At 37.0% G+C, this 27,669-nt stretch overlaps 1 protein-coding gene across 3 annotated transcripts in view; it reads left to right on the forward strand.

The window, feature by feature from the left end:
- The window catches only part of AGGF1 (angiogenic factor with G-patch and FHA domains 1), a 40,110-nt gene extending 18,546 nt beyond the window's left edge, over positions 1–21,564 (forward strand). For 2 of the 3 annotated variants that reach the window (XM_066273602.1, XM_066273600.1), the window contains exons 8-14: positions 1,281–1,332; positions 6,574–6,675; positions 8,340–8,505; positions 10,002–10,084; positions 14,268–14,395; positions 14,521–14,620; positions 16,201–16,861. In XM_066273602.1, coding sequence (XP_066129699.1) covers positions 1,281–1,332; positions 6,574–6,675; positions 8,340–8,505; positions 10,002–10,084; positions 14,268–14,395; positions 14,521–14,620; positions 16,201–16,401 — 832 coding nt within the window. In that variant the 3' untranslated portion in view covers positions 16,402–16,861. Of the gene's footprint in view, positions 1–1,280; positions 1,333–6,573; positions 6,676–8,339; positions 8,506–10,001; positions 10,085–14,267; positions 14,396–14,520; positions 14,621–16,200; positions 16,862–19,091 lie in introns of those variants that run through there. The other variant, XM_066273601.1, reaches the window with a different exon arrangement.
- The last annotated feature ends 6,105 nt before the right edge of the window (positions 21,565–27,669 follow it).

Genomic DNA, 27,669 nt, shown 5'->3' on the forward strand with positions numbered 1-27,669 from the left:
CTCAGGTACTACTTGTTTGATGTACTCAAGCAACTTGTTTGTTGCTTGCTTTTGTAAATCAGTCCCCAAAAGGGACTGTCTGTATAAAGAGATAAAATCTTTTTATTAAGTGAGAGGCGGGAGGCAGAGAGACAGACTCCCACATGTGCCCTGAATGGAATCCACCCAGCAAGCCCTCTGTGGAGCGATGCTCTGCCCATCTGCTCCTTTGCTCAGCAACTGAACTATTTTATATTTTAGCGCCTGAGGTGTGGCCATGGTGCCATCCTTGGTGCCTGGGACCAACTTGCTAGAATGAGCTGTGGCTTCAGGGAAAGGGAAGAGAGAGGCAGAAAGAGAAGGGGAAGGGTAGAGAAGCAGACGGTCACTTCTCCTGTGTGCCCTGACTGGGAATGGAACCCGGGACTTCCACACCCCAGGCCAATGCTCTACTGCTGAGCCAACCGGCCAGGGCCAAGAGATGAAATCTTGGTGATACCTTTCACAGATATTTTGTCATTTTCTTACCTTTTGTACTGCCTTTTTTTTTAGGTTTAAATTACTTACCTAAACCCAGTATTGGCCTCCTTCTCTGCTTCTTTTCCTTTACCTCTTTGTAGCTCACAACCAGCTTGCTAGAGAGGTAGGTTTTAATCATGACTAGGATAATTTCCTTTCTTCCTAACTGGAAAGATAATCTTTCCTTAATTCAGATTCTGTGCAATATCTTAATTTTAAATTCTTGGAGAATAGTGTGCTCCTTTTATATGTAGTAATTGAAATGGGAATATAGTCAACATATTTGGAGTAAATAATTGACATTAGTTCATAGGATATTTTGTTCCACAGGATGTTAATTAGCGTGGGATAGATGTACCAAAGAATAATTCTGGGACCTCCTTTTAAGTAAGAAAGAGTAAATTAAGGAAGCTGGATTTAATGTGATAGACTTGCATTTTAACATATATTTTTTTTAACATTATCTTTTAAAACAAAAATAATGTTAAAAAAATTGATTCGTGTCTCTTAAGTGCTGCATTTATAGATGCTTTAGAAATTATTGGCCTGACCTGTGATGGCGCAGTGGATAAAGCGTCGACATGGAAATGCTGAGGTCGCCGGTTCGAAACCCTGGGCTTGCCTGGTCAAGGCACATATGGGAGTCGATGCTTCCAGCTCCTCCCCCCTTCTCTTTCTCTGTCTCTCTCTCCTCTCTCTCTCCTCTTTAAAAATGAATAAATAAAATTTAAAAAAAAATTAAAAAAAAAAGAAATTATTAAAATAATTTTTCCTAACTGCAGAGAAAAAGATATGGAGCATACTGTTCGAATCCCTGAAGTTGGTGTCAGTAAGGTAAGCTCTTTGATTTAAAAAAAATACATCTTGATGGAATTTTATATATCACCATATGGCAGAAAGCTTAAGGTTTTTCCCATTTAATAGAAAGGTTAATAGTCAGTGTAGTAATGCTAATGAAATCAATGCAGACTTGAAAAAATAAAGATTCTTTATTACAATTTGAGTTATAATAGTCTGGAGCAGGAGTAGAAAATGTGTATTAATTTTGGTATTAAAGTAATACCTATTTAACATATACATGTATATAACATGTATTTATTGAGTGAAATAAATACGCTATTACAGCAGTTCAAAAATGAATCAGACCTGGATTCAGGCTACTTTTAGCTGATGGTTACTTTGAGTCCACAGTGTTTTACAGCCCAAGGACAAGCGCTTCTCTCCTACCCAAGGCTCTTCGTTCACAGTTGTTCCTTAGTTGAGTCTCTAATAGGTTTATTTGGGGAAAAAGAACAGTTAAGTTTTCAAAACAATAGAGACAGAGTTGCAACTTAAATCATAGGTTAAAAAAACCCAAAGGTTTAGCTACTGAGAATCTATACTTCATATTTATCTTTTTTTTACTCTATTTTTTGTAGTTTTCCCCCTCCCTTTTAAGATTATCTTTCCTTCTTTTTGTTCTTTCTTTTCTTTTTTTGACCTTTGATCATTCCCATTTTATTTCTATTTAATGGGACTATAATATGGATCTAAAGTATGTATTTTATATGATTTTTGTCTTTTTGGAATGAAATTTGTTTCTCATTATTAGTTTGAAGTTCTAGTTATTTTTACTGTGTTTGGACTCATTCAGAGAGGAGTAAATCCTCATAATTTTAACTTTCCTATGACCCTTTCTTCTTTTGCCCCCAAAGAAAGCCCAATGTATAACTTAAATAGCAAAGAAGACCTTCCCCTCTCCAATCTAAAAATATAGGTAGTTTTCTCATGGCATTTTTGCCTTTTCTTTCTCTCTTTTAAAATAACATGCATGTCCACTGGTGGGGTAAATAATTTATTAGCTATGTGGAGTCAGTTTAACAGTATATATTATATCACACATATTCAGGTAGATGAAAAAATTGAATTATCCCCCCCACATACATATTTTATATTAATAATGTTAGGGGAAAAAACAGAAACAAGTATTTTACCACTGGGTGGGAGAAGACTTTCCAAGTTAAAAAGAAAAAAAATCATAGAGGACAATTTTAAGTAATCTAAATTTAAAGTTCTTTAAATGTTAAATAAATTTAAAAGGCAGTAGGCTAGACAAATATGACAAAATATGTATTATATCCTTTACATTTTAAAAACTCATCCAGATTCACTTTTTCAAACCCACTGTGATACCAATAGGTAAATCAGTAAAGTACATAACCAGTTCACAGTAGAAGAAATAATCATGGTCAACATATGAAAGCCATTAAATCTTTTTAGTAATTTAAGAAATACAAAGAAGCCAAGATGTTAGTTTTCATTTACCACATTTATTAAATATCACTCCTGTTGGGAGCACTTTTTAGAATAACTCTTTGGAATAAAGTTTCAAGTCAAAAGACTTGAAAATATTTAAAGCCTTTAATACAGGGGTCCCCAAACTACGGCCCGGCCCGTGGGCCACATGCGGCCCCCTGAGGCCATTTATCCGGCCCCCGCCGCACTTCCGGAAGGGGCACCTCTTTCATTGGTGGTCAGTGAGAGGAGCATAGTTCCCATTGAAATACTGTCAGTTTGTTGATTTAAATGTACTTGTTCTTTATTTTAAATATTGTATTTGTTCCCATTTTGTTTTTTTCTTTAAAATAAGATATGTGCAGTGTGCATAGGGATTTGTTCATAGTTTTTTTTTATAGTCCGGCCCTCCAATGGTCTGAGGGACAGTGAACTGGCCCCCTGTGTAAAAAGTTTGGGGACCCCTGCTTTAATATATACTGCTCACAAAAATTAGGGGATATCTCAAAATGAATATGAAGTGATCAAATATTCCTTAAGTTTTGTGAGCAGCATAGTTATTATTATTCTAAACAACCCAATTGAATAAAATGTACCAAAGAACATGAAAAGAATATTTACAAAACAGGAAACCCAAATGGCTAATAAATGTAAGAAAAGGTGTCAGTCTTAGTAGTAATCAGGGAAATGCAAATTAAAATCACAATGGTGATATTTAATTTCATACCTATTATATTTGCAAAAACAAAATTCTGACAACACGAAGTGTTAGTTAAGGCTATATAGAGCAACACGATTTCTTTGCTGTTAAGAATATAAATTGGTATAACCACTTTGTAAAACTGGCAGTATTTAATAAAGTTTAAGATTTGCATACACTATAGGTTAGCAGTTTCATTCCTAAGTATATACCCCAGAGAAACCCTTGTATTGTTCACAAGAAAGTTGCATGTACAAGGACATAAATTTATAGAAACATTTTAAAACATGATAAAACCTTGGGAAAAACCTGGGTGTCCATTATTAGAAGAGTATAGATTATGGTACATCTATACATCAGATTACCATTCATCAAAATGGTACAACTGCACAACTTGTGGTCGGACATACTTGTGGTCGGCAAGACTCGCAAGCCACATGCGGCTCTTTGGCCCCTTGAGTGAGGCTCTTCCACAGAATACCATGTGGGGGTGCTACCTCGATAAATGTACCTACCTATTAGTTTAAGTTTTAAAATTTTGGCTCTCAAAAGAAATTTCAATTGTTGTACTGTTGATATTTGGCTCTGTTGACTAATGAGTTTGCTGACCACTGCTGTACAGTATTAAGCCAAAGATGCAAAATAAAAGAAACCTATACATTTGAGGCCTATGAATTTTCTATATATAAATTGTAACTCAATAAAAAATTCATACAGTCCAACTCATTTATATCAAGTTCCAAACCAGGCAAAATATTGTTTATGGCTACATACATATGTGGTAAAAGTATAAAGAGATGTATCATGATTAAACATCACACCTCTGGAAATGGCTAGGGATGGACAGAATGAGGTACACATCGATGGATAATTTATTTTAAATATGTGAGGCAAGTATGGCAAGATATATTAAAGCTGGGTCACGGTAGATAGGTTCATTTATTTTTTTGTGTATTTGAAACATAACATGTTTATGAAATTTTTAAAAAACAACCTTATTATATACTATATGTAGTTTGCCCCCCTCCCTTTTTTTTGTATTTTTCTGAAGCTGGAAACGGGGAGAGACAGTCAGAAAGACTCCCGCATGAACCCGACCGGGATCCACCCGGCACGCCCACCAGGGGCTACGCTCTGCCCACCAGGGGGCGATGCTCTGCCCCTCCAGGGCGTTGCTCTGTTGCGACCAGAGCCACTCTAGGACCTGAGGCAGAGGCCAAGGAGCCATCCCCAGTGCCCGGGCCATCTTTGCTCCAGTGGAGCCTCGCTGCGGGAGGGGAAGAGAGAGACAGAGAGGAAGGAGAGGGGGAGGGGTGGAGAAGCAGATGGGCGCTTCTCCTGTGTGCCCTGCCCGGGAATCGAACCTGGGATTTCTGCATGCCAGGCCAACACTCTACCACTGAGCCAACTGGCCAGGGCCACAGTTTGCCCTTTTTTAAGTGTATAATTCAAAGGTTTTTAGTGTATTTACAGAATTCTGTAAATATCACATCAATTTGAGAACATTTTCATCACCATAAAGAGAAACAGACTCAATAGTAGTCACTTCTCATTTTCTTCCAACTCCCATAGCCCTAGGCAACCACTAGTCTTTCTATCTATGGATTTGCCTGTTTTATACAGTTTATAGAAATGAAATTGTATAGCATGTAATTTTGTAACTATCTTTTTAACTTAACATGTTTTGAAGATTCCTCCATGTTGTAGCATGTCAGTACTTCATTTCTTTTTATTGCCGAATAATATTCCATTGTATGGATATATATTACATTTTGTTATTTATCCATTGATGCGCATTTGAATTGTTTCCACTCTGGCTATTAAGAATAATATTTCTATGAACATTCATGTACAAGTTTTTGTTTCAATATATGTTTTCATTTTTTTTTTTTAAATTTAGACAATTAATTTTAATGGGGTGACATTGATCAATTAGAGTACATAGACTCAGAGAAAACATATCCAGGTCATTTTGACATTCAGTTATGTTACATAACCATCACCCAAAGTCAAATTGTCCTCTGTCACCTTCTATTTGGTTTTCTTTGTTCCCCTCTCCTCCCTCCAACCCCTCCCTCTCCTCCCTTCCCCTTCCCCCCTGGTAACCACATCACTCTTGTCCATGTCCATGAGTCTCAATTTTGTGTTCCACCTATGTATGGAATCACACAGTTCTTAGTTCTTTCTGGCTTACTTGATATATACCTAGGAGTAGAGTTGTTGGGTTATATGGGAACTCCGTTTAACCTTTTGAGGAACTGCTAGACCCCTCCAAAGCAGCTGCATCATTTTACATTTTTACCCTATAGTATTGTATATGAAAATTTATTTTTATTTTTAAAAAATTTCCCATTGATTTGAGAGAGAGGAAAGGAGAGAGAGGCATGGGGAAGGTGGGAGTGAGAGAGAGAGAGAGAGAGAGAGAGAGAAGCATCAACTTGTTCCATTTAGTTATTCCATTTTGTTGTGCACTCATTGGTTGCTTCTCGTGTATGCCCTGACTACGGATTGAACCCCCAACCTCAGTGCACTGGGACCATGCTCTATCCAGTGAGTCACGGGCCAGAGCCTGAAATTTTAAATGTTTCTGCAGCTTTTTATTCAGTTAAAGAGATATGTATTGAGTACATGTCTAGTATATGTGAGGCACTGTGTTATGTACTGAGAGATAAGCAAAAATGTAAGCAATGATTGTAAGCAGTACAATGACATTCACATATGTGATAACTTCATATAATGTGTTATATAAACAAAGTACTATGGAGGAAGGAGAGAGTGACTAGTCCTGGGTATTGAAAACCTGGAAAACTCTGAAAAGTTGACTTTGAATAGACAAATGCTTATATTAGGTGAAAAAGTAATTTTAAATTGTTTATGTAGTAGTCTCAACTGAATTATAAAAGCAAGAAAGGTAGACACTAAATTGCCAGTGGTAGTCATAGGTGGAATTACAGGTGACTTTTTCTTGGTAGTCGCCACATTTCTATTAGAAGCTTTATAATACTTTTGTAATCAGAAGAAGTATTAAAACTAGTAAAAGTTAAATTATGGTTTAAAAAAAGAAGTATGCTAGCTTATACTTATCTGGTTTCTTTTTTAAGTTTCATGCAGAAATTTATTTTGACCGTGACTTACAAAGTTACGTTCTTGTGGATCAAGGCAGTCAGAATGGTACAGTTGTTAACGGTAAACAGATTCTTCAGGTGAGTGTACATGTATTAATTACTTGCACATTATGTTTTATTTTTATTTTTTTGTATTTTTCTGAAGTTGGAAATGGGGAGGCAGTCAGACAGACTCCCGCATGCGCCCGACCGGGATCCACCCGGCATGCCCACCAGGGGGCGATGCTCTGCCCATCTGGGGTGTCGCTCTGTTGCAACCAGAGCCATTCTAGCACCTGAGGCAGAGGCCATAGAGCCATCCTCAGTGCCCAGGCTAACTTTGTTCCAATGGAGCCTTGGCTGGGGGAGGGGAAGAGAGAGACAGAGGAAGGAGAGGGGGAGGGGTGGAGAAGCAGATGGGCGCTTCTCCTGTGTGCCCTGGCCGGGAATCGAACCCGGGACTCCTGCACGCCATGCTGACGCTCTACCACTGAGCCAACCAGCCAGGGCCTACTTGCACATTATTTTAAAAAATTGAACTGAAATTTTTTATTTCTGAAAGCCATGGTTATTATGCATATCATTTGGTTAGGTCATTATTGAATGCCAAATGTATTACATGAAAGGGAATTCCCAGAAAGGGTTGAAGAAGTATATAATAAGTGGATACTTTACTACTGAGTTTAGACTTCTAATTATATATCCATGCCTTCTTTTTAGGGATAAATACATTTTGAAGCTATTCAGAATAAATATTTTAACAGCGACGTTAGAGGCCCTTCTTTTTGGATTTTTTTTTTTTTTTTTTGACAGATTGAGAGTCAGAGAGAGGGACTGATAGGGACAGACAAGAAGAGAGGGATGAGAAGCATCAATTCTGCATTGTGGCACCTCAGGTGTTCATTGATTGCTTTCTCATATGTGCCTTGACTGGGAGTGGGGAGGCTACAGCAGAGCAAGTGACCCCTTGCTCAAGCTAGCGACCTTGGGCTTCAAGCCAGTGACCTTTGGGCTCAAGCTAGCAACCATGGGGTCATGTCTTTGATCCCGTGCTCAAACTGGCAACCCTGCACTCAAGCTGGTGAGACTATGCTCAAGCTGGATGAGCTCGCGCTCGAGCTGGTGACCTTGGAATTTCGAACCTGGGTCCTCCACGTCCCAGTCCAACACTATCCACTGAGCCACTTCCTGGTCAGGCTTTTTTGAGTTTTTAAAAAATTTGTTTTAATGTAAATGTTGCTAAACTATAATTAAACTCCCTGAAGGCAGGAGCTGTGTTTATCCAATTTACTCTTCTATCTTCAGCATATAGCAAAGTGCTTGGCACTGGAAGGAAGGCCATATTCTTAGTCTGTAAGAATCAAAAATGAAATAAAACTGATTTTTAAAGAGAAAAGAAGAGGAAAAAGAATAATGATGTACTTATCCTCCTTACCTTTTATCTTTTTTACTGTGATTATTCATTTTGGTAATAGATTGTTTGAAATTTGGGTTGGGCATTTCTCTGATAGGATTAGTAATGAAGATAGGAGATTGTGGTGTTTGATAATATAAAAATTAGAAGTTTGTCAGCTCAGTCATTTTCTCCACTAGTAGAACATATGGATCATCCTCAAGTTGTGAAAATGTGTGTGCCTATGTGTATCTATCTTATTGAGACTCATCTCAAAATTTTTGATATAATCAGACAGACATTACTTCTATTTAACATAAAATAATCATGTGCAACTCTTTTGGATTTGTTTTGTAATTTTCCCCTTCAGCCTAAAACTAAGTGTGACCCTTACATACTTGAGCACGGAGATGAAGTGAAAATTGGAGAGACTGTGCTGTCCTTTCACATTCACCCGGGCAGTGACACCTGTGACGGCTGTGAGCCAGGGCAGGTTAGAGCTCACCTGCGTCTTGATAAGAAAGATGAATCTTTTGGTATGTGAAACATATTGTTATATGTTGGCATGAAAACTTAATTCACTGGAGTGTTCTAAAAATGTATCACTTGGCTATAAGTTTCATATCGATATAATGCATTTTGATATAATACTGTATTGAGATAATTTATATTTCAGTGAATAGTATCAAAAGAGACTAAGAAATTACATGTATTTCAAATTTGAGACCTAGGCTAGTCAATTATGATTGTAGTTGATTTTTCTATGTAATAATTAGCTGTGCTTTTATAGCATTAGGTCACTTTCTGACCTAATCATTAGCTCTGTTTTTGCTAATCTAGTTTAATAGGCTTTTGAAGCGCAGCACTGCAATATTAGCTAAATCTTCTTCAAAAGAGTAATTGTGACATAACTATAATAAAGATTGTTTTATTTTAACATCTATTTACTGATATGAAAAAGTTATCCACAGTTAAACTCTGTCATATAATAATAATATAGAAAATATTAGCCAAGATATTAAGAGTTATTGATACATTTGCTTTCCTACTTGCAGTTTATGTTGATATATCATCTGTGTATATACTATTATTTTCTATAGTAAATAACATTGTAGAAAGTTGCCATCTTGCTTTAAATCCACTCATCTAAGCTTTTAAAATTTAAATACTTTGAACTAGTAAAAATTAATTTTTCACCTCAGCTTTCCCCCAAATAGATACTAATTTTACATGGTCATTGTATATTTTGTTTTCTGATTGTAGATTATGAAAATAAGGATGACACATTATAAAATAATGTGAATCTTGGGTTCTGTAATTTTTCTTTTGCACATGTCTACATTTCTTTGGAAGATTCACAGTATTTCTACATTTGGATGCTCTTATAATAATAACAAAAAATTGAAATGTGTGGTGTTTCTTTTGTTATCTATACTGTAACATTCCTATAATCTTTGAGTTTTGGTGTACTTTCCAAGTAGGTTTAATTACCCAAATGCTGAAAGGACATCATCACAACCCAAGATGCCTTTACATTAATGTTTATTTGCACTTTTGATTAATCTATAGATGGGATGCTAATATTATTAATTAGTTTTTGTTTTTTGTTTTGTGACAAAGAGAGGGACAGATAGGGACAGACAGACAGGAAGGGAAAGAGATGAGAAGCATCAATTCTTTGTTGTGGCACCTTAGTTATTCATTGATTGCTTTCTCATATGTGCCTTGACTGGGGGCTACAGCAGAGCGAGTAATCCCTTGTTCAAGCCAGTGACCTTGGGCTCAAGCCGGTGACCCTGCACTCAAGCTGGTGAGCCTGCACTCAAACTGGATGAGCCCATGCTCAAGCTGGTGACCTTGGGGTTTCAAACCTGAGTCCTCTGCATCCCAGTCCGTTACTCTTTCCACTGCGCCACCGTCTGATCAGGCTTAAATTAGTTTTTTTATTATTAAATAAGAGTATTAATTTATATAAAATCTATTAGATTTATTGAGATTTTCTTTTTAAACCAAACTCACTTTTTCCTTTTAGTTGGTCCAACACTAAGCAAGGAGGAAAAAGAGTTGGAAAGGAGAAAAGAATTAAAGAAAATACGAGTAAAATATGGTTTGCGGGTAAGGATGTTAAATATTGTTGTATGTGTTCAAAATTATATACCTGGTTTTGAGTAAAAATGCCTTTAGATATGCATAGTCCATTTTAAATATAAAAATGTTACCGGTATTTAAAATGATTTTCAGGTTGATGTAATTGTTTTGGTTGTTTACTGTTGCCCTAACAACTGTTAAGGTTGAAGTAGAAAAATGATAATAGTACTCTACATTTGAGTAGCTATTTCTGGGTTTTAAAAACTTGCATTAAAATGTTACCATTGAAGAACATAGTTGAAAGACTAACCCTGCCTGATTTCAAGACTTACTGTAAACTACAGAATTAAGATAGTATAGTATGGCATAAAAATAAACAAATAGGTTAGGGGAACAGAATAATGAATTTGGAAATAGATCCATATAAACAGATGTGTATGTGTGTGTGCACACGTGTGTATATGTGTGTGATTTCTACAAAGGTGTGAAGGCAATTTGGTGGAGAAAGGATGATCTTTTTCAACAAACATACTGGAACAATTGGATTGCCAAGTGCAAAAACAGCAACAAAAAGAACTTTGATTCACATTATATAATACACAAATTGATTATAGATAAGAATTTAAAACCAAAAACTATAAAACTTGTAGAAACAAACCTTAAAAAAATGGTTAGGTGGCCCTGGCTGAGTAGCTCAGTTGATTAGAGCATCGTCCTGATTACACGAACATGGGTTCAATCCCCAGTGAGCGCATTTATAGGAACAGATTGATGTTTCTGTTTCTCATTCTCTTAAAAGAAAAAAATCAGTAAATAAAAATTTTTTTAAAAAGGGCCGATTATTTTAGATATCTAACACTGAAAGCACAGTCCATAAAAGAACATATTAATAGGCCTGACCTGTGGTGGCGCAGTGGATAAAGTGTCGACCTGGAACACTGAGGTCGCCGGTTAGAAACCCTGGCCTTACCTGGTCAAGGCACATATAGGGGTTGATGCTTCCTGCTCCTCCCTTCTTCTCTCTCTCTCTCCCCCTCTTTTCCTTTCTCTCTCTCTCTCCCCTCTCTGAAAATTGAATAAAATCTTTAAAAAAAATAAAAAACATTAATAAATTGCACTTCCTCTAATACTTCTGTTTCTTCAGAGATACCGTTAAGAGAATGAAAAGGTAAACCACAGACTGGAAAAAATATTTGCAAATCATTAACTGATAAAAATCATATCTTTTTTTTTTTGTTTTTTAATGAGAGGAGGAGAGATAGACTCCTGCATGTGCCCCGACCTGGATCCACACCCGGCAGCCCCTGTTTGGGGCCAATGCCCAGATCAGCCAAGCTATCCTTAGCACCTGAGGCTGATGCTCATACCAACTGAGCTATTCTCAGTGCGTGGAGCTGACGCTCGAACCAGTCGAGCCACTGGCTACGAGAGGAGGAGAGAGAGAAGGGGTAGAGGAAGAGAAAGAGAAGCAGATGGTCAGTTCTCATGTGTGCCCTGATTGGGGATCAAACCCAGGATGTCTGCATGCTAGGTTGATGCTCTTATATGCTGAGCCAGCCGGCCAGGGCCCTTTTTTTTAAAGAGTATATTTGTTGCCTGACCAGTGGTGGTGCAGTGGATAGAATGTTGACCATGGATGCTGAGGTCCCAGACACTAAGGTCCCTGGCTAGAGCATGAGATCATTGGCATGATCCCATAGTCACTGGTTTGAGCCCAAAGGTCACTGGCTTGAAGCCCAAGGTTGCTGGCTTGAGAAAGGAGTCACTGGCTCAGCTAGAGCCCCCTGGTCAAGCCACATATAAAAAGCAATCAACAACTATTGGGCCGCACTACGATTTGATGCTTCTCATCTCTGTCCCTTCCTGTCAGTCTGCCTGTCTGTCGCTGTTTCTCTCTCTCTTGCTTTAAAAAAAAGATTTATTTCAGAGAGAGGAGAGAGAGAGAGAAAGGCAGGGAGAGAATTAGGAACTTGTAGTAGTTGCTTCTCATATGTATCTTGACCAGGCAAGCCTAGGGTTTTGAACTGTCTACCTCAGTCAGCATTTTAGGTCAACACTTAATGCTCAGGCTAAAAATCATATCTTATATCTAGAATATATAATGAACTCTTAAACTCAGTAAAAACAAGTCAATTAAAAAAAGAGCAAAAGATTTGAAAGGACACTTCAAGCTGATGTACAGATGGCAAATAAACACATGATAAGATGTTGAGGGAAATGCAAATTAAAATCAGTTAAAAAGACTAACTACCAAGTGTTGGTGGTTATTGGACGAACTGAAACACACACTGCTGGTGAGAACATAAAATGGTGTGATTACTTTGGAAAACAGTTTAGTGGTTTCTTTAAAAGTTAAATACATATATGATTCACCTATGATACAATTCTATTCTACTCCAAGAATAGTAATAAATATATATAAGAGAAATGATAGCATATGTTCATACAAAGACTAGTAAATAAATGTTCATAGCAGATTTTTTTCTAATAGCCAAAACTGGAAAAAACTTATATGTTTATCCCATGAATGGAAAATAAAGTTGTTATAGCTATATGGTCAAATAGTATTTAGCAAAGAAGAAGCGTGAACTATTGATACAGGCTGCAATATGGATGAATCTCAGTCATGCTGAGTGAAAGAAGCCAGGCAACAAGAGTACATAGTACATATTTCTACTTATATAACCGTCTAGGAAAGCAAGTATGTAAGCAACAGAAAGGTCTGGTTGCCTGAATGCAAGAGAAGGAGGATGCACAGGGAGGATCTGAGGGATAGAGTACAAAAAATGACATGGATACTTTTGTGGGAGATGGATATGTTTATTATCTTGATTGTGGTGATGGTTTCTTAGGTGTAAACACCTCAAATGTGTCTAATTGTACACTTTATGTGTAATTTATTATATGTTTATATACCTCAATCAGGCTGTAAGGAAATGTTGCCATTTAATCCCAAGAAGGTAATTAATATTTCTTAGTGTAGATTTGAGAAACTAAAGCTAAGGGTCAACCAACTACTATACTACTAAATGACAGAACTAGCTAGATATATAGAATGTAAGTCTTAAGTGTGTTTGTCTAGTACTTTTTTCACACATGAAGATGTGGGAAAAGATGCTGCCAAAATAATACATATTTTGCAAAATATGTATTTGTTGTTACTTTTGTACTGAGAGATAAATCATAACAGAAAAAAATGTCAAGGGGCTAATTTGGGAGGAAAATGGAAAATATTTAAGGAGAGAATAAACTATTTTCCTAAAAATTTTAACTCAGTTTCTCTGTCGTCTTTTGGAGGAAAAAGACTCATTAGGATCAGTTTTTCTTCTCTGATTAAAAGCAGAATTAAGTAAAAACTTCTGTGGTACTTTCCTTGAATTGCTCTAGCAGCCCCTAGCATTTCTGTGGGTGAATGTCAGACTTTATAGTTTCTATAAAGATCAGCAAGGAATAATGAATAGTGGAGGGAAACTTTCTTTGAAGCCCCAAGCTGAATTGACTTCCTCCTCCTTTGTGTATTGTGCATACCTTTATTGTTGAACCAATCATACTGTAGCTTGTTAGAGACTGTGTGTGTCTGTCTTCTGGAATTAGAAATTTCTTTCCATTCCATCATCTAGCATGGAGCACACACTCCTTACCAGTAAATATTTGTTGAGTGATAGATGAATTATATGTGTAGATAGAGCTGTATTGAAGCAAAAAGGTACAATTATAGTCAGGGTTAAAAAGTTTGCTTTTTTATCCAATTTTTAAACGACTGCCTACATTTTCCTTTCTAGGAAATAGTGATCAAATTCTTTTAGGTCCTTTGTTTTCAATTCCTAGAGGAAAGGAGGGATGGGTTTTTTTGTTTTTTTTTTAAGTACTACATATTTTTTTGAATACTAGTAGTTAATATGAGAATATGAGTATACAACATTAAGTCAAAATATACTTTGTTTCACTATATCTTATGATTACCTATTATAATTTACATATAATTTATACTCTCTATAATTTGTTTAAGTACTACTTCAGATAAACACTTTAAAGGGTGTAGAATAAAAACAGCATATTCAGTAACATAATTGTCTTCATTTACATCATGGTTTGTTTTAATACATTGTTTATTAGAGACCATATTGAACCATATTTGCTAAGTAAGGCAAATATACAGATGTTACATTTTCATCAGCTTATTTTAAATGAATATTCTGCATTTATAAAGAATACAGACTATGAAGATGAAAAGGCCTTGAAGAATCCAAAATATAAAGACAGAGCAGGAAAACGTAGGAAGCATATTGGAAGTGAAGGAACTTTCCAAAGAGATGATGCTCCTGCATCTGTTCATTTGTAAGTTTTAACTTTTCCAAAGTAGTTTTCTAAAGTAGTAGTGCCAACTGTTTTTAATTTATTCATTCATTATAAATGTGATCAAAATAGTCTTTTAGAAATCAACTATCTTAATTTTTTTAAAGTGAAATTACTGATAGCAACAAAGGTCGGAAGATGTTGGAGAAGATGGGTTGGAAAAAAGGAGAGGGCCTAGGGAAGGATGGTGGAGGAATGAAAACTCCGGTAAGACTTGTGTTTTCTTTAACTGTTTATTTTTATAGTGGATATATTTACTATGTATCTAATATGTGTCAGCCATTGCCTTAACTAGTAGTATAATAGCAAGAGAAAACAGACATGACTTCTGCCTTTGTGACATTATGATTACCAAATACATATGCATGCATTATTTTATTTTTAATGTTTTTCAGGAAGCCTCTTAGAGTTTTTTCCTTCAGAGGAGCTGGTAAATGTTATTTCCTGAGCTATATGTTTTTCTGTATTTTTTAGTTGTTTTTTATGATTTCCTGGTATTAAGCTTTGCAGGAGCAGCTACAGTGTTTCTTTACAAATAGGCAGATTCTGTATTTACTGGACAATTTGTTGGCTTCCGGAATCAGAGCATGTAACAAGCAATAGAATAGTGTTTGAAAAACAATACAGTGATTTAATCCTGCAGTCCCATGGTTCATCAGGGTTCGAATTCTCTTTCACAAAAACTTTACAAAGTAATATGACTAAAGAACTTTCTTTGTAATTAGTTAATACTTAAATAAATAATGAATGGGTCACTGTGAATGTAATGTAAGTTTTCTCACTTCCTTAAGTTACAATGGGAAAAACATGGGTTTTAGTCAGACCTGGTTAGAATATGTGCTCTATCACTTAACTATCTGTAGGACTCAGGGCAAATTTAGACTTCAGTTTTCATGTGTAAAAATGGAGATGATTAGAACTGTTTTTCAGTGCTGTCATGAAGATAAAGCCCCTAGCATGGTACCTGACATACATTAGGTACTCAGTAACTGGTAGCTTTAATCTCAGAATAATAACTATTTTCCTCCTTTACTGAAAATAAGCAGTCAAGTTCTTTTTATGACTTCATGTTTAACTTACTTGTTCACTTACTTAGGTGAGGCTAGGACAGTAGATTTAAATACCTCTATTGCCGCATGACCAGGCAGTGGCGCAGTGGGTAGAGCATTGGACTGGGATACGGAGGACCCAGGTTCGAGACCCTGAGGTCGCCAGCTTGAGCGCGGGCTCATCTGGTTTGAGCAAAGCTCACCAGCTTGGACCCAAGGTCGCTGGCTCGAGCAAGGGGTTACTTAGTCTGCTGAAGGCCCGCGGTCAAGGCACATATGAGAAAGCAATCAATGAACAACTGAGGTGCTGCAACAAAAAACTGATGATGCTTCTCATCTCTCCGTTCCTGTCTGTCTGTCCCTATCCCTCTCTCTGACTCTCTCTCTGTTGCTGTAAAAAAAAAAAAACCTCTATTGCCTTACTTTTGGTTACAGTGGGATGACAGATTCTGCAGTATTTCAGTGAAATTCAGTGCTATTTAAGGAGCATTTTATTTTTTTTGTAGAGCCAGCTGTCCTTATTGTTAGGCAAGGCAATGTAGAAAATGAGTTTACTTTCCATGTATAAGTTTCATGTATGTATTCCTGTAGTATCTGATGCTTTTGACAGGTTTTTTTTTTTAACATCAATCTTTTCTAAGTCAAAGCATTATAGTTAAGATACCATGTTGGACACAGCAGATTTCAATATGCTCTGACTGTACAGTAGTAAGTCCTCTGCTCCACTCTCGGTAACAGATCCAGCTTCAGCTTCGGCGAACACATGCAGGCTTGGGAACCAGCAAACCATCCTTAATTGAAGATGTTCACCTTCTCCAAAACAAGAACAAAAAGAACTGGGAGAAAGCACGAGAGAGGTTTGCAGAAAACTTCCCGGAAACTAAACCTCAGAAAAATGCACCAGGGACCGTGCCTTGGGTCAAAGGAACTGTAGAGTGAAGGTCAGTCATAGAACACAATTCAAGCTTTTTAAACTAAGAGTCTGGAAACTCTTATTTCATTGCTGAACTTTTTCGTCCAAAAGAGTGAGTGGCATGAGGGAGCTGTATCACAATTTACTCCCTCTTGATTCAGAAATGTATAATAAAGTATGGTGTGCAGCTTTAAAAAAATTTTAAAACTAACAAATAGTGACTGAATCAAGTTATTTGATGAGTGCATTAAAGTTCATAGGGCATGGATGAACTTATTGAACTTTGTTATTTTATCTTGTCATGTATAAGCCATAGAGGCAAAATTCACTAATGATTTAAATGTACATTTGTCCTTTTCTCCATATATTCATTAATATAAGATATGCAACAACAAAAAATCGAAAGTTTATAAAAACAATTCTGACTTATACTTCCTTGTTTATATCCCTTAGAACTTAGATAAATAATGTTGAGAAAACATGTAATGGTGCATAAATTTTATTATTTTTGAAATAATGTAATATTGAAGAACTAACGAACAGGTGACTTTTAGAGAATTAGTCTTTCATTGTTTTCTTCTGTGAAGAATCTTGATTTGTATTATATATTAAGCACTTACATTGGTTTGTTTCATAGCTGAAATATTTAGATATGAACAGTTGAGAACAGTATTGAAATATTCAGTGTGCTGACATTTGTAGTTTTGATGGAGTCCATTGCTGGCGATGGAGTTTTAGCCAGAGAAGTCTGATTTCTGCTACAAACAGATTACCTAGCCAAGGCCTCAAACTCAAGTATTTATTGAAAATGTTCTCAAATGAAATAAAAACATTATAACATCAAAAAGAGCGATTCATTGAACCAATGATTTAAACATACTGGATCTGCTTTGAACTCAGTACCAGCCAGAACTTTCCTTTCTAAATTGGCAGAACAGAAACAAAAGGATGAACTCAGACCTGGGGACTGCAGTACAGCCTTCTGAGTGCAGGTGTCACTGCTCTGCCACTTACCACTCTGCTGTTCTGTTCACACTTCTCTTAGCTCTTTGCTGGGAAATTAATGCTGGAATTGACCCTTTTCTGCCAGTGAATATAAGCTATAGCTCCCTCATCTACTGTAAAGAAATGCCTTTAAGATTTAGAATAGGAAAGGAAAATTCTGAAAATTGTTCTGTAGTAGAGAAGAAAATTCAGAAAGAAAAGCTACCTGTATGCCTGGCCTGTGGTGCACGCAGTGAATAGAGTGCCAACCTGGACGCCAAGGTTGCTGGTTTGAAACCCTGGGCTTACCCAGTCAAGGCACATATGACAAGCAACCAGTGAACAGCTAGAGTGAAGCAATTACTTCTTGTTCATACTGCCCCGTCTCTGTAAAATAAATAAAGTATATATTTAAAAAATTATTAAAAAGCTACTTGTTGGAATTTCTAGTCTAAGTGATACTTAGAAAAAAAAGGGAGTGGGGAAAGAAAAATAAATTTATTACTGAAGATGAGACATGTGACCAAATTGTCAGGTTCCTTTTGGCCTAAGCTGGGGTAATCAGAGGCCCTAGAACTCGAGATCTGGATAAAGTATTTTTCTGTATCCTTCCTCCTGGCTACCTATACACCCTAACACATATGTCTGTACATTATACTTGGAGGCAACAAGAGTTTCCTGCATTATTTTTTCGAAAATAAAAAAATTACTCATCTAAATGTGGTTTTGGTACTGGTGCTCTGTATATTAGATAACTATAGAATTCCCAAAGTAGACTTAGCTTCTGGTAGGCCTTACTCATTGGGTTAGTATACTGTCTATATATTTCACATTTTTATTATTGGATTGCAGAAAACTTTTTTATTTTCTTTTGTTAAGAAAATGGAAACTTTAAAATGGTGATAAAACTCCGAGATATATGTGATATTTGCATTATTAACACCTTTTGTAGATCACACTCTCAGAGCTACACTATAGTGATTAAAGCACTGAAAAATGTCTGGGTCAATTTCCAACTTTGAAATAAGAATATTTATCGTATGTGTCTGTCTTGAATAGAAAATAAGAAATATATATGAAAGCACTTTGTAAACTGTAAAAGTAGTACAAATGTGAGCTTCTGTTTGTTTAGACGCATAGATGTAAACTGTGTTTTAGATTACACATTTTTTTGTGTCTAATTTTTTTTTTATAAATAAATTTTTATTTTAATGGGGTGACATCAATAAATCAGGGTACATACATTCAAAGAAAACATTTTCAGGTTATCTTGTCATTTAGTTCTGTGGCATACCCATCACCGAAGATAGATCGTCCTCCGCCACCCTCCATCCAGTTCTCTCTGTACTGTGTCTAATATTTTTAATTATAATTTACTCATGATATAAATTTACTAATTTAATAGCCTTTGAGTTTATTTAAGTGGAGCTATATGTTGCTAAACTTCAGAAATCTAACATCTTACATTTTTTGCTAGAATATGAGAAGCTGGTAAAATTGAGAACAGAAGAAACCATCGACTTTAGAGTAAAATAATAGAAATTGTTTTCTAGAATTAAATAGCTAGGAAACACTTTTTTTCAAAAAGAATTTTTTTTTGCTTTTAGTTTTTTTGAGTTTCATTTTTATTCTAGTTATGAATTTAAGAAAAGTAATTATTTACCCAAATCAGATACCTTCCAGCTTTTGTGTAAAAGATTATTTCTTAATCTGATACATTTTCAAATTGCAGGCAAAAGAAGATAGAAATCTCAAACAAGGTAATTCAAGCGGTATGAGAGATTGTGCACGCAGGCTATCCTGTCAAGTTGCAGGACAGAGGATATGCTTGGCAGGGAACCAGAAAGGCATTTCTGGACCCAACATGTAAAGATGTTCTCAGTAACAGTTGAAAGTATTATCTCTAATACGTTGTTCTAAATGTGTTTCTTATTTTTGTAGAGCATCACTTAATGTCTCTGAATCTTTGATTCAAAACATTTTATTTTACTTTTTTAGACTTTTAAGCTGGAAATACATTTGGATTCTTTAAAATGAGTTGGTGCTCATGTGTGTGTATTTTTACCACCCCAGGCTTTCTCTCTGCCTTTCTGCTTATTCTTAGTGTTAGTTTATGGTTTTGTAGTTGCAAAGGGCTTTTTGGAACTTCTATGTACAAAACAGGAAGAAAAGGTAGAGAGAGTAGTATTTGTGTGAGTTCTTTATCAAGAAAGCAAAAGCTTACTCAGGAACTCTCATAGTGGACCTTTTAGAGTCATTAGCCAGAACCTGATAACATGGCTACCTGTAGCTGCAAGGGAAGTTGACAAGGTGGGCAACAGAATGGCCTCAGTTGACTTAACGCCAATCATGAACCATCACCTAAGTCTGACCACGTTACTGTTGGAACAGAATTACGGTTTGCTGAGCAAGGCAGAAGTGGGGTAGAAGTGGGATCAGGTAACTGTCTGCCAGGGGTTGGTTAAATTGTGATACAGTCCTACCATACAATACTTTGTAGCCCTCCAGGTGAGTAAAATAGATCTATACCTTGCTATAGAAGAATATTCTCACTATATTGCTGATTAAGAAATAAAATAGGTTATGGAAAACTGGGGTTTAGTAATCCCATCAAAATATATAAGGGTGCATATTGAGTTATTAATATTAATTACACAAGGAGTGAACAGATTTTACTTTTTATTTTATTATTTCTATATTTGAACTTTAAAGTAGGTAGGCTTGTGTAGTTAACTATGTGTAATCATACAGAAGTAGGAATATAACACCTGGAAATGGAGAGGTCTTTAAAAGGGCTTAACTCCAGACATTTTCCTCACTCTCGTATGCCCACTTTCATGTACCGTCTGCAAACCCCTGACACCAGATTCTTTTAGTCAGGATACATACCTAACTCAAAGTCACTGTAAATGTAACATCTAAGAACGAACCCACAGTCTTCTCCAAACCTGGCAGCACCATCCAACCAGTTTTGCAAGCCAGAGGTCATCAGCCTGTATTCAGTACCACTGCCTTCTCTTCCCCTACCCCTAATTTTTCATATATTAAAGCAAGTTCACTGTCACTGGATTATTCCCTAGGCTTGTAACTAGTCCCTGTAATCACTTCTTCCAGTCATAGTGTCTTTACAACTCCTATTGCATCATCACCTGTTTAAATCTTCCAGTGGCTTCCTGTTACTCCAAGGACAGAAAACAAAATCCTAGTCCTTAAGACCCTACCGGGGTCACTGCTCACTTTTCCAGATCTGTTTGGTATCTCTCTCCCACTTGGTTTTTGGGCTCCGGCATGCTTCCCTTTCTCATGGTGGCTTATATTCTGTTATGTCTGGAATGCTCCCCCCCCCCCCAATTACCTAGTTAACTGACATACTCTTTAGATCTCTGCTAATTGATTATTTAGAGATGCTTCCTTTGTCTCCCTAGACTAATTGCCTTTGATTAATGTTTTTGAAAACCCATATTTGTTTCACTTAGATTGCTTATTTTGGTTCACATTATATATTAAACCAAGTTCACTGTCACTGGATTATTCCCTAGGCTTGTAACTAGTCCCTGTAATCACTTATTATATTTGTATGACTAGTATTATATTTGTATGTCTAGATTCTTAAATGCCATGTGGACAAGACCTTAGTTTTTCTCACACTTACATTACTAATATAGCACCAGGCCTAGCTTACACACTTTGCAGGCATAGAAGTGAAAGAGCTAGATGAGTTTGGAGGACTGCAAGTGGCTTGATATGGAGGGAGTTTTATATGACCGGAAACATGGGAAGAATTAAGGCTACATAGATGATATAAAGCAATGGCTTTCAAATCATTTTGACCATAATCCACAATAAGAAATACAATTTAGCCTGACCAGGCGGTGGCGCAGTGGATAGAGCGTCAGACTGGGATGCGGGAGACCCAGGTTCGAGACCCCGAGGTTGCCAGTTTGAGCATGGGCTTATCTGGCTTGAGCAAAAAGCTTGCCAGCTTGGATCCAAGGTCGCTGGCTCGAGCAAGGGGTTATTCGGTCTGCTGAAGGCCTGCGGTCAAGGCACATATGAGAAAGCAATCAATGAACAACTAAGGTGTCGCAACATGCAACGAAAAACTAATGATTGATGCTTCTCATCTCTCCGTTCCTGTCTGTCTGTCTCTGTCTATCCCTCACTCTGACTCTCTCTGTCTCTGTAAAAAAAAAAAAAAAAAATTATATCACAGTTTAGCGTGTGTTTGTTTACGTATGTGACAGGTTTTATATACCAATACCTAGACATTAATTTATGTAGTGCACTCTTATTTGTGTTTTCCAAATCACTGATTCCAGCTACTAAATTGATTTCATAATCCATTAATGGGACTGTGCCCTGCAGTTAGAGCAGCAGTTCTCAACCTGTGGGTCGCGACCCACAGGTTGAGAACTGCTGAGTTAGAGGAACATTGATCTAATGCTTGGTTTTCACACAGTTTGACAACTCATGGCATTGCCTTAGAAGCTGCAGCAGTGTGTGTGTGCACACGCACTTGATGAGGGTGGAAAGGGCTTAGGATGCCAAACTGGTGACTCCAGTTCTTTTGCCTGTTACCAGAGTAGGTTTATATTTTGATCTGGTTTTTAATTCAGCCTTCCAAATAGATGATACATGAAGAAGGATTTTCACTGCTTAAAGAAAAGGGGGTAGAGTGGGGTGGGATGACGAGGGGAATTGAGCCACTTTAACCTACAGCCATTCTAGCATATTGTGTTAAGAAATTTGGATTTTGTCTTTTTGATGAAGGATTTTAAGCAGCAAAGATCCCTCATTAGATTGCTATATAGCAGGATAACTAGCAGATTGATGAAAGGCAAGTGGAGGCTGGCAGACTTCCTCGAAGGCTTGTTTTATCTATCAGATGTTGAGCACACACATCAGATGCTTGCAGACCTGTGAAGGCAGGACCTGGTTTGTTCACCCACTGCTGTTTTCAGTATCTACCACAGGTGAGTGCTTAGGAGGGGCTCAGTAAGTGCTTGTTGGTAGGATGGATGGAACACTCTTGTGGCATGTCAGGCACTTAGCTTATATCATCTTCTTTATTCCTATTTTATGAATTAGAAAACGGAGGCCTAGAGAGATTTTAAGTTTGCTCAAGGTCATAAAGCCCATGTGGCAGAGCTAGGGTTTAAATCTGATTCTTTTCATCCCAGTGGGATGGTTAAGAACAGACTAAATGGTCTGACTGACCTGGGTTCAAATTACAGATCCACTACTCCTGAGCTGAGTATTTAAAATTTTATTTCAACCTGTGTACCTCAATGTCTTCACAGGGTTGTTAAAAATTTAAATGAGATAATAAGGTCTTTGTGGCACCAAGCACAATGTCCAGTGCATAATAAACCCTTAAATGATAGAAATTATTAGTAGTATTATGCCATGCTACTGTTACCACAGGCACAGTTGTAGAAGAATCCTGGAGTGCAGATGGTGGTTATTGAAGCCAGGGATTGAGGTTAGTGGATGGTCCATCTTTATTCCTCGAGGTCATAATAGGAGAAAGGTGTGGACAAGAATGAGTCAGGAGCTGGATTTCTTAATAAATATTGGAGAATGAGCAGGAGATTGGTACTGAGAAAGAAAAGGTAGAAGCTATTGTGATAACCTTTATCCTCAAAGAAGGGACGGATTCTGCATGACTTTGGAAAAGGAGCTATCTGGACAATGATAGGGAGATCTAGCAGGCCCAGCCTTACTCAATACCATGGGGGAGCAGGGAGAACTCCAAGAACTAGATTTATATGACGATCTTTTGACAACATGCATTTGTTCAGCAGACACATCTATGAGGTGCTTTGCACAGGCTAGACACAGTTCTAGGTACTCCAGACACAGCAGTGTAAACAGACTGGTAAGACTTTCTGCATTCTTGGAACTTAAATCCTTCCTTTTCCTTTTCCCTTTTCCTTTCCTTTCCTCCCTTCCGAAATTAAATTTAATGGGGTGACATAAGAGTAGATATAGGTTTCAGGTAAACATCTCTATAGCATTTGAACTGTTGATTGTGTTGTGTACCTATCACCCAAAATCAAATGATTTTTCATCACTGTATATTTGTCCCTCTCAACTCCCCCTAGCCTTCCTCTGGTAACACTTCACTTTTGTCTGCATTTGGAAAATGTAAAGGCCCAAGTAGTCACACAAAGGTCTTCATAGATTCCCAAAGAGTATTAATCAAAATAGTTTTTGTTCATTTGAAAGTTTTTTCACAAGCCAAAACAAAGTTCTTAGGTTGGAAGAGGGAAGGGGACATTTGGCTTGTTTTTTCATTGTTTATTGTTTTCAGATCTGTCTCCAAATGAGACCTTTTTAGGGTAATCTTATAAATTCTGCCTTCAAGATTTTAGTCATGTTTTTGAGGGATTTGGATTATGTGCACAACAGTAAAAACTTACTGATGCTGCAGCCCCTCATTTAATTATGTATTTGTTCTAATCACCTGAGAATAATAGTATCTCTGCCTGCTCAGACATTTGGGTTTTGGGGCTCTAAAGCTAAACAATAAATTATTAAGTACAAAAAATGCAATATGGTTCAGGTCACTGGAACTGGAGTTGATGGAGAACATAAATCAAAAGGTCAGAGGATAAGGAGCAGACACACTTGGGGCAGCTAATGTGAATGGAGGCAAACAGTATCTTCTTCCTGCTGTGTAAGAATAACTTTCCAGAAATTCTTCCAGCAAAAAAGCTAGCTTTCCTCATCTATGTCAAAATGCCTTGGTATTTCATTGCCCAGAAAGCAAGACAGGGAGAAGTTGGTAGATTGTTATTAAATTATTTTAACATGTGACAATGTGTTACTTAGCTTCCAATTTCTAGTAGACTTCAGAGGCCAGGAAGGTTGCCAGCTCATTCATCTGATCATTACTTGTCTTGACCAAACGCCCAGGAGAATATATACTGAAATAATAGAGCTTTCATTAGTATTTAATGCTTTCCTTTAAAACCTTCCTTTTAGCACTATGAAATCAGATTTCAGAGAATGTCACAATTAATATTTTCATAAAAAGAAACATTCAATGCTCTTTAAATATGTAATGACTCCCAGTGCTGTCTGAATTCATTCACATCATAAAGTCACTAAAATGGGCTTTAATCTTGACTTATGACTATGCTGTCTTTACTTAACCTTAATATATAACACTATCAAGTTCAACTTATGAGCCACACAAAAATCATTATCATTGATTTGATATAATCACATTGTATTGTCCAGAAAAGATAATTTGGTTAATCATCTACCACATTCATCAGAATGGGCTCTGAATAATTGTCAGCTCTTATAAAAAAAAAAATCAAATCTTTCCTGGAAAGGTGAATATTTACCAACTTATGGATGTTTTTTAGAGTGTACCAGCAACTGCGAGAACTAACAGGAGTTTCAAAAATATTTAAAGCATGGAAACATTTTTGGAATAGCTATCTTCCCAGGTGACTACCTTGGAAGGGAAAGTACTTAGATGGGTAGGTTTAGATATATTTACTTGTAAGATTTGACTAATTAGCACATTTGGCAAATCAGGTTTGAAATTTATGTTTAGGTTGAAAAGTAGATCTATTGTGAAGGAAAATGACTTTGGCAAACCTTGGTGACTTGTATGCATATTCTCTCAGGAATCATCTCAGAGAACCTGTTCTTTCTGAGGTTCTTAGAATTGGTTTTGAGCTCCCATTAAGATTCTTGCAGGACATTGGGTTCCTACCAAAAGGTCCTTGATATTTGGTCCTATACCAGAACATCCATGAGACATTTGGTACTTACTTCCATGAGCTATGTCTGCCAGCTAGGCTACTGAGGCAAGAAGGGTTATTGGCAATATAGCCACCACAAAATTACTGAGCCAATAAAACATGGTACTGTATCCTTATGTATTCTGTAAACCAAAAGTATAAATAAACATTCATGAGATATTTGAACACAGGAACTTTTTCTAAACATGAATATATTTTACAGGACCAAGTTTTAAGGACCTTTTGGCATGAATCAATGTCTCCATGGGCATTTTGGACAGACCAAATGTCCACTAATCATTTAGGTGAGAGAGATAGAAGTCATAGTTACTAAGTTTAACTGTATGTCAGAATTTGCCAGAATAATAGGCTTAATCCTCATAATATCCCTGTTACTATTATCCTCAGCTACCTAATGAGAAAACTGGATTTCAGAGAGTTCAAGGTGGTTGTCAAGGTGACACTTCACATATGTAGTTGGAAGCTTGTATTTTAATTCACATCTGATTCCCAAGCACCTGGCCTTTCTGATCAATAGGATCCCTGTTAGTGTACATTTACAAATGTTCTCAGAACTGGGAGGCCTCTGATTTCCCCCAGAGGCATCCTTCACACCCACCTTCCAGGTATCTGTCTCAGAAACATAGGAGTATTCCCTGCACTGGGCAGATAGACAGATATAGGAGTTCAGAGTAGGAACCCCACTAAAGAATTGATTTCTGGGGAAGAGGGACTTGCAGGCAAATGGTGTATAAAACAAAGTAAAATGCCTTCCCTTAACTCCTACAACTGGCACTCAGTCAGCAGCCAGGCTAACTGTTCTCCCTGCCCTGAACTGCTATCCGGGCTCTCATTAGCAATCTTTCTTGAAGGAGTGGTTTGGATTCTAAAAGTTAATCTTTGCTTATTTTAATGGTTCTGATTGTGAAATAGAAGAGTCACACTTATAAAGGATTTTTTTCCTTCTAAAAAGTCCAAATTCATATCTTACAGCTTAATTTATAAATCCACATAAAGCAGTTAAATGTTGGTGCTTAAGAGAAATAACATACTATTATTAGAGTAATGTAAAAATTGCAAAAGAAGACAAAAATACATTAACACGTTACAAGCAATTTTAGTAAGGTGACTGGACTGTGTTGCATTGTTTTTCTGCAGTTCTTCCCAGATTGCAGCATTGCATTTGTATTACTTGTGTAATGAAAAAAGTTTTAAGAAAAACATTCCTAATAATAACATGCTAAAATAGTTTATTGGATTCAAACTGAACAGCCCAGTAACTGATACTTAACAAATTTTTATTGACTAGACAGCTTTAAAAAATCATTACTACAGTTTCACTTTAGGCTATTTTTTTTTGTTATGAATTCTACTTAGAATTAAGATAAATGAAAAGTTATGTTAATAATTTTGAGAAAACCTGTAAAATCTTAAACACATTGAGTGGATTTGATCCTCAAATATTTATTAAGCAGCTATTTTATGCAAGGCGTTTTGGCAGTAGAAGGATGCATTAACTCCAAGGGCTCAGGGTCTGGCAAGAGAAATAAGAACCCATATAGCCAAATGCTAGGTGGCCTCTTTTAAGGGCTGTGAGATACAAAATGTTATGAGTCCAGAGAAGTAAGGAATCATCTCTAAATGAGGAAGCCAGGAAAGCTTTATGCACGCAGTCAAATTTGGACTTGGGGTTAGAAAAATGGATTTTTTCATACTTGGAGATTAAAGGGGCTTTTTAAGTGGAGGGAAGGTGAACAGAGGCATAGAGGCCCCAAGACCAGGGTATGTCAGGAAGAACAAGGAATCCAGTTTGGCTGGAGAATATGGAGGTGAGGGGACAACTAAGACTTGGCCAGGGTGGGTGGATTTGGATGTCAGGCCACAAAGTTGAAGCTTGTAGAAAACAGGTGATCTTGTGGGCTTTTGAGGAGGGAAAGTGTTATCAGTGTTGGCTTAGTACAATTCTTTTGGCCAAGTTGAGTGTCAGGAGGAGACATTGGGGGAAGACAAGGATGGAAAGATGAACCCCAGATGAGGAATGGGGCCTGTGCTTGACAGGTGGCATCTTAAGGAAGACAGGCATGATACTTTGTAAAATAGACTCAGTCGATCAGGGGCCTAAGGAGTCAGTGAAATTGTGATTCAGGTCCCACTGTTTCTTAGTAGTTGTGTGACTGGAGACATTACTTACCTCCCTTGGATCTGTCTCTTCCTCTGCAAAATGGTTGTAAGAGCACTATGCCATGGGGTTACTGTGGTATAGGCCATTATTCTTGTAATGCATTTAGCATGGCCCTGGGGCATGGTTAATGCTTAGTGCACACTAATATCACTGATGGTGCTGGGATTGGAGTTAGGAAGGAAACGGGTGTCTGCCAGGTGACTGAATAACAAGGACAGTACAGCAGCTAGAAGCCTGGCATCTGGAGATATAGACTAGATTTGTATCTCAGCTCCACTATTTAACAGCTGTGTTCTTATACAAGCTACTTAACTCCTCTCTGTCAGTTTCCTTAGCTGTAAAGCACGCATAGTATGACTACCTCCCCA

Source organism: Saccopteryx bilineata, chromosome 4 (genome assembly GCF_036850765.1).
Source record: "Saccopteryx bilineata isolate mSacBil1 chromosome 4, mSacBil1_pri_phased_curated, whole genome shotgun sequence".
NCBI classification, from domain to species: Eukaryota; Metazoa; Chordata; class Mammalia; order Chiroptera; family Emballonuridae; genus Saccopteryx; species Saccopteryx bilineata.